The sequence below is a fragment of the Sorex fumeus genome, unplaced genomic scaffold (genome assembly GCF_029834395.1).
Source record: "Sorex fumeus unplaced genomic scaffold, SorFum_2.1 ptg000052l, whole genome shotgun sequence".
In the NCBI taxonomy this organism is placed as follows: Eukaryota; Metazoa; Chordata; class Mammalia; order Eulipotyphla; family Soricidae; genus Sorex; species Sorex fumeus.
In genome coordinates, this window is record NW_026606109.1 from 288,273 (window position 1) to 301,415 (window position 13,143).

The window sequence follows — 13,143 nt, forward strand, 5'->3', positions numbered from 1 at the left end:
GGCAAGCACGCTGCCCATTACGCTTCTCTCCTGTTCCCTCAATCCTATTTCTTGAAATTATAGTTTTGTTTTTCATTAAAGATGTTAACACAGATCAGGGAAGTGGCTTAGCAGCAGAGCTGCTGTCCCACATGTGAGACCCTAGGGCCCATGTCAGAGGGCCCACCCCCATGCACGGTAGTCTGTGATTGGCAGGCCGATGCCTTTTGTTTGGGGGTCACACCTGTGCTGCGGGGACCTAGGTGGGACTGAAAGGAGTTGGAGGCATGCAGGGCAGGCCCCTTAGTCTGTACCAGCTCTTTGCCCCACCCACTCCATGTATGCAGGCATTGCTCGGGGGCTATTCCCAGCTCAGTGCACAGAGGCTGGTGGGGGAACCCCGTGGTGTCGGGGCTGATTCCGGGTCTCCGGTCCTGAGCACCTCCTGCCTGTGCTGATACTGTTTAATAAGCACTCGACTACGTTATCATGACCAGCCCCCCCCATCTTTAGCTTTTGGTACGGTGATGTTTATGTGTGAGTTGGGGGAAGTTGGTTTCTCACAGTCTAATGTCTCTTAGTGGACTTAATGAAGTGGCCAGCTGTTCTCTGTCAGAGGCCTCAGTATGCACACACGACAAGAAAGTGATTTTTATAACATTTATTCCACACAAAATACAACCACCTATAGTTCTATGCTGTGAAAATGTCTACGAAGAGCCGTGAGTGATGCCCACACCACAGTGCTGGCAACAAAACTATTAACTCTGCTTTAAGACTCAGAAAGAAAAAAACACAAAAGAACAAAACAAAGGTTCAGGAAAAAAACAAATTACGAGGAAATCCACAGAAACAGCCCATTACCGGCAAAAGCAAAGGAGAGGAGGGTTTCTGAGAAAAAGAACAGGGCAGGGCTCTTCAGGGTCAAGTCAAAGCGGCAAGACTGAAGGACACAGAGCTGCTGGGCTAGTGACCATCCCTCAGGCCCGAGAGGCTTCTCTGTAGGCCTAACCCACTGCGAAGTTCTCGGTGGCCCAGAATCCACAGAACCTCTGCTGGAGTCACCACAGCTGCAGGGGGCAGCTCCCTCAGCATCCTGGGGTCAGTGTGTACATCCACAGCATCACGGGCAGGTCCCTCAGCATCCCGGGGTGTGTCCCCCCACTGCCGCAGGGGACAGGTCCCTCAGTATCCTGGGGCCACACAGCGGCCCACACTGGGAACTGAAGTTAGGGCTGCGACTGGAAGAACCTGGACCCACAGAAAGGTTTATGTGACCAGAATTACGTGCTCACATCTCAGCAGCCAAAGGGGTGTCTAGCTCAGGCCACTTTGTACTGACTTAAGGACCTGAACCCGAAGCCCAGACCAGAGAGAGCAGAGGAGGAAGCAGCACTGACAGCCCGAGAGTGACTCTGGGTTTGGAGCTGCCCCACAGAAGAAGAGTAGTGTTGGCAAAGGCATGACGCACACGTCACCGCATGCACGGTCACCCATCTGGGAGCGAGGGCCTGTCATGCTCACCGCAGATGACAAGCTCCTGTCCCGTGCCAGAGCAGCCCTGGCCCTTGCTCAGCTGGAAAGAGACGGGCTCAGCACGTTGGACAGAGGCTCTGCCATGGCCCCATCAGTGAGTTCTCAGGGTCCCTACACCCTTGGCTGCCTGGGACTCTCCGTAGCAGAGAACAGGCTTATTTTGGGGGAGGGCACACCCAGCTGTGCTCAGGGGTTACTCCAGGGGGCTCAGGGGTGGGGTGGGGTATGGGAAGTGGGAGATCAAACCCAGGTCACCACATGCAAGGCAAGTGCCTTAATCCTCCTGCTGTCTGACCCCAGGCCAGTCCTGGGCATTTATTAGTTCCCCTGCAATACTTACCTGACACCCAGTGAGTTCAGGTCTGTGAGCTAGGGAACATGAGATGGGAGGGATAGTTACTGCCAGCTGGGCAGGCCAGGGCAGCAGGACACAGGGAGCCTGCCCCCCAGCCCCGCAGGAAAACAGAGCATGAGTAACAAGTAGCAAATGTGAACCCTGGTCAGGGAGACACTGGGCAGGGTGTGGACAGACCACTGTGCTCAGAAGTGAGAATGGAGGGTCTGCCACGGGCTGCTCTTCCCGTCAGGCTCGCTCTGGCTATGGGAGGAGCAACAGGACTCTGGGCACAGGCATAGACACAGACCACATCCACTGAAGTGAGAAAGGCAGGCAGCCCCAAGGCCCTCTCTTCTGCGGGGAGGTGGACAGGCCAGGCTGACACCCCGCGACAGGTCTTTCCATGCAGACATCACCCCACAGCCGACCCTGCCCTCTACTTCTTGCTCAGCCAGCTCCCTTTGTTGAGAGTCAGTCAGGAAATGCTGGTGCCCACTTACTCATTTTGCTTTCTGAGTTCTGAAGGAACTTGACATCTCAAAGTGGAGGAAACCACACATCAAGTCCAAATAGGCAGGATTTGAAAAACACATTTTGTCAAGGACGTTGAAGAGCCTGCAGTGATCGGTGCTCTCCATCACCAACACAGGCTACCACCCTTGGCGAGCTCCTGGGGAGCTGTGGACATGCAGTTGCAGACCCAGGTGAAGACTCATTGCTGGCTGGGGCAGGGTACCCCCTGGCTCTGAGGACATCAGCACTCTGCTCCTGTCGGCATGCCCGTCCTGCCCAGTGCCCAGCTCTCCCAAGCACGGCGGGGACGCAGGCTTACGAGGAAGGGCCACTCCAGAGTCATTGGGGGCTGTGTGTTGACACTTTCCATCCCTGGTGTCATTACAGGACATCTGGGATGGAAAGCTGCACGGAGAAAGAGCCTTAAGCAGAAGGAAGCTACTGCAGTTCGCACATATTGAACAATCCCAGGAGCTGGCACTTTGTTTCATTTCCAGAGTGAGGACTCGGTTTACAAGGAGAAACCAAGAGCTGAAGCAAACGTTTCAGTTGCAAGACGACAGCCTGGGGCTCAGGGGACACCAAACAGGAGGTGGCAAGTGACAACAGGGCAGGACAGTCCCAGGTGACCAGAGCTCAGGAAGTCTCCCAGGTTCTCTTTAGGGTTAGAAGTTGAATCAAGATCCAAATGAGAAACAGAAACAAAGTCACACTCAATCAGGGTGATAAACAGCCCGTCAGTGGGCATCTCTGGCACCATCTCTGGGCCAGCCTACCTCCACGTGGCGTTCTGGTGCCAGCCCTCCCAGCACAGAGCAGGACGAGCGAGTGTGTGACCTTCCGTCCTGATGTGGGCTGCCCCTGATGGCTTCCCGAGGTCCAAGTGTTCGGAGCACTGTTATGGGCTCCCTTCTTTGAATCAGGGTAACCTGGATGGATTCCCGGTTGGAGCAAATGGTGACATGAACCTGTGGGTCCCCTTACAATGGGGTACCCCCAGTGAGACACACATGGTCCAAAAACTCAGAGTTGGCAAGTGAAACACATCGGTGCCTGGCAGGGCGGACGCCCACGCCCTCTTGCCAAAGGGTGTGGGGATGCAGGGTGCTGTCCATCTGTGCTCCTTAGAGGCCCGGAGTCTTCGTCTCGAACCCTTCAATCTCAGTGTGTACTCACGTCTATGTCGGCAACACAGAGCAACACATACTGACCTGGCTGACCAAGAATGGCTGCCCCTACGGCACGCATTAGTTGGACCACCTAGAACACGAGCACATAGAGAACACAAGTGAATGCACTAGCCTGTCTTGAGCCAGTCCAGTGGGAGGGCAGCCCACTCTCAGCCAAGCAATCAGACGGGAGGGGACGTATGCGTGTTGGCCGGGGAGTGATGGGAAAACGCTCCCCTGCATCCCACCCAGGGCAGCTGAGGCTCCCCCTCTGCCATTGGGGGTGCTTCCTTCCGGCCTGCCTGGAGCTGAGAGCACAGCCCACCCCTTCAGCTCACTGCCCAGCTCACAGCCTGCTCGCGGTGCCGGTCTCCTCCCTGGCGCCCAGGCTCTGCGCCCCAGCCTTCGTCCCAGCCTCTGGCAGGGGTTTCAAGCTCTCTGCCCCATGGTGCAGCAGGTGCTGGTGCTTTTCTGTAGAGACGCGGTGTGGACCCCAGCCCAGACTCCTCTCACCAGGCTCACACACACACACACACACGCACACGCACACGCACACGCACACGCACACGCATGCACACACATGTGCACATGCACAGTCCCTCACGGTCCCAGCAGGCAGCAAGAGTGAAGGACGCTGTACTCTTGGACACTCCCCCGCCGACGACCCCACAGCTTAGGTCAGAACAGAATGGGGTTCTGCTGACAAGGCCCATTTCTGCTGCCTCACCCCGCCCCTGCCAGGTCCGTGTTTCTGAGCCGCCTCCTCCCATCTACTCTCCAAGGAAATGAACAGCCATGGGAAGCGAGGGACATCCCTGGGTATAACCGTGGGTGCTGCTGGGACATTAATGCAGTTCATTATCCCACTCAAACTGCTCATCGTCGTACTGAAACTTGTCATTATAGAATGTTTTTTCAAAGACAAACTTACCGTTGTCTCCTGCAAATTTTACTAATTTACAATCAGTTTTGTGGGGCCCATGTTTGTCTGGGAGGGTCTTGACTTCCTGACTATCTCCAAGGGGCATCTGGCCAGAGACAAAACTCTTGGTAGCTAGCCACTACCCGCCACCCCTTCCGGCATGGAATACACCAGTCCTTTGCTTTCTGGCCCCAGGATTCTGCTGAGAAGTCAGTGACCTCGGGCATGTACAGCAAGAAATCCAGACTCAGATGTGACATGCTGTCACCTATGTTTGGAATCTACAATGCCGCACTTGGAGAAACCGCTCCTGAGGGCTGGGGAACGGGCAGGTGTGTGTTAGTTCAAGGACACAAATGTCAGTTAGTAAGGTCGGAGAAGGAGCTTGGGGGGGGGGGGGAGGTGGAGGGGAAGTAGGCAGAGCGATAATACAGCAGGAAGGGCATTTGCCTCGCATGCAGCTGGTCTGGGTTCAATCCCCGGAATCCTGCAGGGTCCCCCGAGCCCACAAGGAGTAAGCCCTGAGCACTGCGGGCTGTGGCCCCAACATGCCCCCACATCAAAAATTGTAAGAAAAAATAAATTTAAGAGATGTAGTATATAACATGGTAATGACACTGACATGTGCTGTGTGAAGTGACGGCCATGCTCAAGAAACCCACCGTCCACGTCTGTTCGTCACAGCACAAGACTGTGATATCCAAGCACCAAGTTCTACATCGCAAACTCGCGCAGGCTCTGAGACTGGCTGCGCTTAAGTGAGAAATGTGAGACACAAAATTAGACACCTTTAGTCTGAGTGTCTTTGTCGGTCACAGCACAGCTGTACAGCTGTGTGGTGTCCGGGTCTCGCTGGGAGAAGGCTGTTCACATGCTGACCGGGTCGGCGCCTGACTTCTGGGGCGGGCGGACTTGCCCTCTGAGCTGCTTCGCTGGGCTGCGGAAGCCAGTGTGCGTTTCTTCCCGGCAAGGCAGCTCTAAGGAGAGAAAGGCTTGCGAGCCACAGGAGCAGGCACGAACTGTACTGCCTGGCTTGTCTTTTACCTCTTCTATTTCTTGGTCTTGCTGCTTCTGTTTACGGCTGACTGGAGTCTGCAGTGCAAAAGCCCCACGTGCTTCTCAGGGCCCTGTTCACGACAGACCGCATCTGTGGCTGGGGTCCCCAGTTCCCGCCACACAGGCTGGCTCTGTATGGAGAATGGAAACTGCCTGACTGCAACTCACTGACCATATCTGTTGTTACAGACGACACGTGTGTGGAAGTGTTTCTCCACATCCTCTGCAATACTTGTCTTTTTTGGGGGGAGCTTTTTGGGTCACACCCGGCGATGCTCAGGGGTTACCAGACTGCACTCAGGAATTACTCCTGGCAGTGCTGGGGGACCATATGGGACGCTGGGGATAGAATCCGGGTCAGCCAAAGACAAAGGCCCTCCCCGCTGTGCTATGGTTCCACCCCAGTTTCTGGTTCCTTTGATGGAGCTCTATCCCCCACACCCTCCATTTCCCGGTAGGGCTGAGACAGTCTCCCTGATGGTTTGTGATTTGCTTGTCTGATGAGTCCTGCAAGTACTGTTTGGTTGTCTCCAGTCTTCCTTGGAGAAATGCCTACTTATTTCTCAGCTCATTTTAAAAACTGGGTTATTTGGGGCCGGAGTGACAGGACAGTGGGCAGGATGTCTGCATGTGGCCAACCCGTGTTCGATTCTTGGCATCCCACACGGTCTCTAGAGTTCTGCCAGGAGTGATCTCTGAGTGCAGAGCCAGAAGCCAGCCCTGAATACCACTAGGAGCGGACTAAAAACCAAAACCAAGTCCGTTCCCCACCCCCCACCCCGGTTTATTTGATTTTTGCAATTGAGTTTACAGGTGCTCCTTGAATGTTTCTGGATATTAAGCCCCACCCGATCATGGGTCACCAGCATTTCCTCCATCCCACTGGCTGCCTCACACATTCTGTCAACCTCAACCTCCGCCGTGCAGAAGCTGCTCAGCTTGCTCTTCACTTTATTATTATTTTTTTCTGTTGCCCATACCTTTTGTGTTCTCATTTCCAAAAATTCATTCAAAGGCCACTGTCAAAGAACCTACCACCTATCTTTCAGGAGTTTCAGTTTCAGGTCTTATGTCTAATCTTTAGTCCATTTTGAGTTGATTTTCATGGATGGAATGAGGATGCGATTCCATTCTCTGCACATATATGCAGCTTTTTTACTGAAGTCTGGCCTTCCTCTAGTTATGTGTTCTTAGGGTCCCTGTCAAATATTAGTTATCACATGAGGGTTTACTTAAAGGTTCTCTAATTTATTCTGTCCATGAGTCTGTTTTTATGCTGGTATCACTATGTTTTGACTACACTGACTTTGTAGTTTGACTAGATTTGTTCTTCTGTTTGTTTTTTGTGGGGAGTGGGTTGAGAATTGGGTTTCTGGGACATAGCTAGTAATACTCCAGGTTTATTTTTGGCTCTGGGCTCAGAAGTCTTGGTGGTACCCAGAGGACCCAATCTGGCACTAGGAACTGGGCTTGGTAGGATCTAAGACAAAACGCCATAACCCCCAAATTATTTCTATGGTCCCAGATTTGTTCTTACTTTCCCAAATTGCTTTGTTTATTCATGGTGTTTTTGTGATTTCATACAAAGTTCAGGACTGTTGCATTTCTATGAAAAATTTCCTTAGACTTACAACAGGGGTTATATTGAACCTGTAGACAACTTTAGGTAGAACAGACATTTTGATAATACAAATTCTTTCAATCCATGAGCACAGAACACCATTCCATTTGTCTTTTCAACTGCTTTCATCAATTTCTTTCATTATAGGGTTTTCAGAGTGCAAATCTTTCACCTCCTTATTTGGTTGGTTTAATGTGTATAAAGCTGTAAATGTACATATGCATGTATACGTCTGGCGCTTGATCTGAAAGATCTGCTATAAAGACAGGTTTCTTACTACACTCTTTGATCCATATCACTCATTTTGCAGGTGTCAGTGGTGGACTCACCCAGACGATGAGGAATACCTTCTCCACTGGTCAGGCTCATATGATCGACTTCCTGTACCGAATAAGATATCAAAACCAATTAATATCTAAACTATGAAAACTAAAACTTAAAATTCTCTGAGATTAAAATCTTTAAAAAAAAGTGGATGTTTCTAAACGTGTGGAACATGTTGGGTCGTGTCTGAGGAATGAATGTGTGTGAGAAACTGCTGGGTCACATCTGAGGACTGAACCCAAGAACACGCTGGGCCAGGTCTGATGTCTGAAAGTGTGTAAGAAAGTGCTGATTTGGGCCAGAGCGATAGTACAGTGGGGAGTGTTTGCCTTGCATGCGGTTCGACCCCCAGCATCCCATATGATCGATCCCCTGAGCAATGCCAGGAGTGATTCCTGAGTGCAGAGCCAGGAGTAATCCCTGAGCATCGCTGGGTGTGACGCAAAAAGCAAAAAGCAAAAAAAAAAAAAAAAAAAAAAGCAAGCAAGCAAGCAAGCGAGCAAGCACCGTTTTGTGTCTGAGGACAGACTTGGCTCCCTTCTCGACTGGGCCCCACTCAGCAGCAGCTGGGTGGGAGACACAGAGCTTGCCTGCCTTGGGCGGGGCGGGCACTCCGTGACACAGGGACTTTCCCAGCCAGAGAGCCCCAGGAAAAGCTGCAGAGGTCAGATGGGGGCTGCCTGCTTTCCAGCCTGCAGGTGAGAGGCCCTCCTGGGCTGACACCTTCCCAGAAGTGTGACTCTGGGCCCCACCCGTTATCCCAGATGATCAGAGGTGCTTTACAGCAGCTCCCACAGAGAGGGCAGTACTGGGGATCACAGGCACCCTGTGGCTACTGCCTGCGGGATCTCACAGGTCATTCTCACCCAGCTGACTGCAGGGTGAGCAGGTCTGACTGTGGGAGGCCAGCTTTGATGCTGCCGCCCCAGGGTCAGAGGTCAGGCCTCACCCGCCTATAGTGGGAAGACAGTGTCCTGGGCTTGAACAGCCCTCACACAGCAGGGAGGGGTTTCCGCCCACGCCACTGGGCAAGGACTGCTCCAGGACAGTGAGTGACATAAGTCAAGGGGCATTTTAGTTCCCACTGGCCTGTCACCTGAAATCAGTGGCTGCTCTCACACAGAGCACACTTCACTACTCCCAAGAATATCAAAGCAGAAGTTCAAAGGCAGACACTGTCCAGCCAAACACAGGGTAGCCATGGCCCCAGCCACAATGACACGGGGGCACGTCCCTGCCGGAGGCAGCATGGGCGGAGAGTGAAGAGAAATGTCTTGGGTAGACCATTCTGTGGCCCCTCTTCCATGGAAGGAGACCACCCCGCCCCACTGTCCCCTGCTTCCCTTCTCGGAAACTTCCCACCTCCACCCGCTGCCCCTGAGGGCTCCATCTGCTGTGCCGCCACCACCCTAATGACCCAGGCAGGACGCAGCTGGGGGCAGCCTGTGGCTCCAGTGGTGGCCACTGTGGTGTCACTGTGGCTCAGGTCCAGAGGCCCCAGCCAGTGCACTGGGACCTCCCGGGCCCTGGTCACTGAAGGGCACTCAGAGGATCCAATGGCAGGCAACAGGGGTGGGGGACTCCATGGGCGCAGGTGGACACAGGGACTTCTCGGTGGCTCCACTGCTTTTGCCTCTCTGGGCCCCAGAACCGAGATCCACTTTGGTTATTCGGTGGTTCATGTATGGGTGAGCCTGGAGATTTTTGCTGCTCAGTGAGGCCAGCAGCTGTGGTGGGGTCGAGCCACAGCCTCAGGAAGGAGGTCTGCACCCCGCCACTCTATTCCTGTTCCCTCCAAGGAAAGTTCAGTACTGAGGGTTTGTTTCTTCCCAGTTCATACTGCAGAGCCCACGTGCATTCAAGCCATGCCATTGAAAACACCGAAATGCGACCCCTGATAAATGCTACAAGGATGTAGCGGCTGCATGATGTGACCTCTAGGACTGCCTTGCTCTGAGGACAGTACAGAAGTTGGGTTTTAAAGAAATATATGAATTGGTAGAAAATAAAGGACGTGGTAGATAGCATCAAGCAGGGAAATTATTCGTCTTGACTTCGGCAAGGAGCGAAATTGGGTCTATCAGCACATGTATCTGTTGATGTCAGCTGTAAACATACACCCTGTTACCAAAACAGAGTGAAAGCAGATTTTGGCAGGGCGCCAGGAACGCAGCGAGCCGGTCTTACCTGATGCCTGGTCTCTCCAGTGCTGTCCTTGGCCAGACCGGCTGTGCCCGGAACTTGTCCTGTGGGAACTGGAGCCCTCTCGCTCCCACCTCCCTGTGGGGAGAGGTGGCACGGTGTCAGCAAACAAGCAAGTGGCTTCAGTCCTCAGGTGGCGGGTGGGGCCCTGCCATGGGCAGGAGCAATGCCATCTCCTCCCACATGCTCCCATCTGGACAATCCCTCCCGCACCCTGGAGCCACACAGCACCTCAGCACCTCCCCATCCCGACGTGAGTAAGGGAGAATCAAGTCTCCTCAGAAGCCCAGGGGTGGCACGTGGGTCATCTGCAAGAACCTGGAGCTAGAGTGCATGCTTGTGGAAATGGGAGGCCAGCAGGCAGCGTGGTTTCCACGGCACACCAGGGAGAAGAGGGCCAGGCCCGCCCGTGCCCTGCATACCGAGGGCCGGCGCACTCCTCCCCTGGACGGCTGAGGTGAACATCCACACCACAGCACTGGGAGGAGACCCACACCCTGTGCAAGCTGCAGCTGCCCGCCTGGAATGGGTCCTGGGGCCTCACGGCTCTCCAGGTGGCACCACAGCCAGTGACCTCGTCCCAGCCCCATCCAGGCCTGACGGCCAGGAGAGTTTAGGGTGACACAGTGTTGACCACATAGGAACAACCAGCGCCCTGGCCTTGACAGCCCTCCGCAGCTCCACGGCATCAGAGGTCCGCCTGGGACAGCCCCTGGCCCGTCAGCCTGGCTCTGGTGCTGCTGAAACCGTCCCTGAGGACATCTCTGAGCGCAGTAGTCAGTGACCTCAAGCTCCTGAACTTTCTCAGGTCTGCCACAGCCTGGGGTATCTTTGGAGACACACCTGGTTGTACTCAGGGGTCACTCCTGGTGGTGCCGGGGATGGCACCAGGGCCAGTCGTGTGCAAGGCAACCGCCCTCCCCATTGTGCAGTCTGCCCAGCCCTGATCCACACAAACCTAACCACGGACAGGCCCTCCTGTCACTCACTGTGGGCCTTGTCCACAGGGACGTTCCCATGTCCCTCTGTGATAAGCACTGCCCATTCCTGTACCCCTGCCACACCAGGACATGGCAAACACACAGTCTGTCTCGTCTCTGTTGACTTGGGGGCCACATGCACACTGCCTGCAGCTGGGGTGAGGGGCTCAGGCCACAGATCTGCCCGGCACACAGACGCTGCAGTGGCCGCATCTCCCTGGTGCACGAAGAGGTGTGCGGCACACATGTGGAGATACTGAGGCCGGAGCGTGGCCATCACCCCCAACCTCCTGGCACACACAGCCCGGGGAAGTAAGAGCAGTGAGCTGGGCCGGGGCCAGGGCTCCGATCTGAGTTCTGTTCCTCAGGGTGCTACTCAGTGGGGGACGCATGTGCAACATGCTGGCTCCTTCTGCAGGACACGGCAGAGTGGCAGCTCCAGGGCTGAACTTGTGAAGATGACAGAGGACAGAAAGAGGGAGTCCCCGAATCAGGCCGTCTCTCACTCACCCTGCCAGGGGCAAGTCCCCACAGGCGCAGCTCTGCAGGATAACAGGATGTCATCCAGGGTAGAAATCAGCAATGGGAAGAGAAATACTGCTCTTTATGCTACACGAAATGAAGTTTTACCTTGTCCGTCCGTCTGTCGGTCTGTCTCTGTCTCTCTGTGTGTGTGTTGGGCCACACTCAGCAACGCCCAGAGGCAGTTACTCCTCTGCACATAGGAATCATTCCTGGAGGCGCTCAGGAGACCCTACTGGATGCTGGAGATCAAACCCGGGTCGACAGAATGAAAGGCACATGCCCTCCCCGCTGCACTATCTCTTCAGCTCCACCTTGAGTCTTTTTCCTTCTTCTTTCCTGGCCCCAGGGACTGAGCCGAGGCCGTCATGTACACAAGGCAAGCTCTACTGCGGAGTTATGCTGGGGCCTTAAACTGTGCGCATCTAGTCAGAGGAGACAGGACAGGGCAGCAAGGGTCTGCTGTCCACAGCAAGGGGAAAAGGAAGCTGTTGTCAGAGTGACAGTCTCATCCAACCCCCACCCAACACAGTCAGCTGGTCTCCTGGCTCCTAACAGCCTCTCAGAAGCAAGAACATCAAGTTCTCTTGCCTCACTGAGAAGCGCTGGGCTGCTTGAGCTCTGCAGCAGAAAAGGCACATTGAGCAACAGAATACGAGCCTGTGTTGTTTCATGGGCACACCGGTGGTGCTCAGGCTTGCTCTGAGCTCTGCATTCAGGGATCACCCCCTGGCAGGGCTTGGGGGATCCTCTGGGGTTCTGGGGATCCAGCGTGGGTTGGCTGCGTGCAAGACAAGTGCCTTACCCGCTGCTCCGCTGCTCCATTACTAGCCCCTAAAATAAGATTGTTGACACCAGCTAATGACTCCATCCAAGCTAACGGATGAAGAGACAAGCAATCAATGGGACTTTCTCATCTTTCCCACTGGGCTCGGCAGGAAACAGATTCGTGTACCAGTGAAAAGGGCTTTAGAAAACTATCTGGCAACACAGATCTGAAGGCTGGTTGCAGGCTCATGCGCCTCTTGGAAACTACGCTGTCCACTTGAGGAAAATAAGCATCGCGTGTGTCAGGAGACAGTGCCACCATGGGGACTCTGACGCGTGCTGTGGGGAAGGGGAAGCTCCCACTTCAGCTCTGTCCATCAAGGGCCAAGTGTGCAAGATACAGAATTCTAGAGAGCAAAGTCATGGGATGAGAGCCAGAAAAAGACTGCAAATGTGTAGCCTGTCGTATCTGCTGTCTTTCAGCCCCAGAATGAAGGTGTCTGTGTTTCCTTTCAGTGTACTTATACGAGAAAAGGTGGAAAAGGTGAACAAACTGTCAGGCCACAGGGCACAGGTGGGCTGTCTTCAGGGTCCTGATTGCAGGGAGGGGCCTCCTATGCAAAGGCGTGAGCCCCCTGCCCCTCAGGCAGCACCCGAGCACAGCACCCCCCATTCCCCTCCAGATTATCAGCCTCTTCTTGGCTTCCTGTATCCCTGGGCCCAGGAGTGGCCACAGGCCACGCAGGCCACGCACCTGTGTGGTGTGAGCGCCAGGGCTGCCTGCTGGTGATGCGCCTGTTCTCCTTCATGCAGGCCTTGCACACGGCCGACTTCAGGGCTTGGAACCTGGCGAGCCGTGTCCTCTGAAAAGAGAGACGCACATGAGACCAGGAGCCACCTGGGGTGCGGGCAGGGGCACGCCATGAGTGGGCATGCTTCACAGCACCATCACAGGAGTGCTGAGGAGACACCGGGGTTCTGCCGACCCCAGGCAAGGCCCCGGGACGGCCACACAATCTGCTGTGTCCTCTACCACATCATGGCCCAACAGCAGCTTCAAGTCTTGTGCTGTCACAACCACACCGCTCTGCCCCTCGATGCCGGGATCTGCCTGTTAATTCTTCTTTGGAGGAGGGTGGGAGGGAGGGCACACACGGTGGTCTCAGGGCTTCCTTCTGGCCCTGTACTCGGGGATCACTCCTGGGGGGAGCGTC

The 13,143-nt window shown here is 54.6% G+C and overlaps 1 protein-coding gene across 5 annotated transcripts in view; it reads right to left on the reverse strand.

Annotated features, from left to right (window-relative positions):
* Positions 1–3,269: 3,269 nt before the first annotated feature.
* FAM120B (family with sequence similarity 120 member B) overlaps positions 3,270–13,143 on the reverse strand; it is a 53,439-nt gene continuing 43,565 nt past the window's right edge. For 4 of the 5 annotated variants that reach the window (XM_056124910.1, XM_056124911.1, XM_056124908.1 and 1 more), the window contains 3 exons: positions 9,645–9,737; positions 7,463–7,514; positions 3,270–3,625 (listed from right to left, as the gene is read on the reverse strand). In XM_056124910.1, coding sequence (XP_055980885.1) covers positions 3,285–3,625; positions 7,463–7,514; positions 9,645–9,737 — 486 coding nt within the window. In that variant the 3' untranslated portion in view covers positions 3,270–3,284. Of the gene's footprint in view, positions 3,626–7,462; positions 7,515–9,644; positions 9,738–12,683; positions 12,793–13,143 lie in introns of all 5 variants that reach the window. The other variant, XM_056124912.1, reaches the window with a different exon arrangement.